The sequence below is a fragment of the Chrysochloris asiatica genome, unplaced genomic scaffold (assembly GCF_000296735.1).
Source record: "Chrysochloris asiatica unplaced genomic scaffold, ChrAsi1.0 scaffold00909, whole genome shotgun sequence".
Taxonomy (NCBI): domain Eukaryota; kingdom Metazoa; phylum Chordata; class Mammalia; order Afrosoricida; family Chrysochloridae; genus Chrysochloris; species Chrysochloris asiatica.
The window spans coordinates 56,530-57,394 of record NW_006409427.1 but is presented as its reverse complement, the minus strand read 5'-3'; the positions used below and the strand labels follow the sequence as shown (position 1 = coordinate 57,394).

Sequence of the window (865 nt, the reverse complement as noted above, 5' to 3'; positions counted from 1 at the left end):
CGAAAGGAATCACACGGAGTCAATGGGTCGTAATGAATCCAAGATCTTCTATCTTTTACTCAAATTTTCAGCTCCTTATATACTGTTACAATACACACTGATTTCATAGTAATCAATTTCTTTAAATGACAATCCTTTAAAGGACAAAGGATTACATTCTTTATGATTCATGAACTTTCAATTTACATCAAAGAACATCAAAAATATTTTCCTTGAAATCCTGCTTCCTTATACTCCCTAGCTACCCTGATAATATCTGATTTCTGTAAGTGACTTTGTTGTCTTTTAATCTTCCTTAAAATGTCAAGTTAACCTTAAGACATGATTCTAAATCTTAACTCCTATTTCTACCCTCACCTATTATTTTCTAGATTCATTAATCACTACTCACACGCAAAACATTTTTCCCGTAACTAACCCCATATATCAGTTACTCATAATTGCTTTAAAAACAAGAATATAAAAGTATCTAAAGTTCTATAATCAAACGGCACAACGTCCCTATACTAATAATTTCTTTATCCAGAACATCTAGTTAAATTTCTACTTATGTTCCTATGTGTTGCCACAGCCCTTTATCATGTTTCAGTTAATTTCTAAAGGTCTTATTGTCTCAAGCTAAAACTATAGAGGATGTTGATTGTACTGTTAACTTGAAAAACTTGAACTGGCAGTGCCTTCGCTGGTGTGGTTTTTCCTAGCTGGTGAAACTTATTGTTACTGTAAAAATCAATCTTTATAACTACACATGATTGAATATGGTGTGAAAGTGTCTAAATGTAGTTTTTAACCTTTAATATGATCATTGAAGAATTATACTAAAAACATCTATAATAAAATCAAGAAAAATCAAAAATAAACTATT

At 30.4% G+C, this 865-nt stretch overlaps 1 gene segment (V, D, J or C); it reads right to left on the bottom strand.

The window, feature by feature from the left end:
• Window positions 1-818: 818 nt before the first annotated feature.
• LOC102821022 overlaps window positions 819-865 on the bottom strand; it is a 7,150-nt gene continuing 7,103 nt past the window's right edge. The window contains 1 exon segment of the V gene segment in view: window positions 819-860. Within this exon segment, the coding sequence occupies window positions 819-860 (42 nt within the window).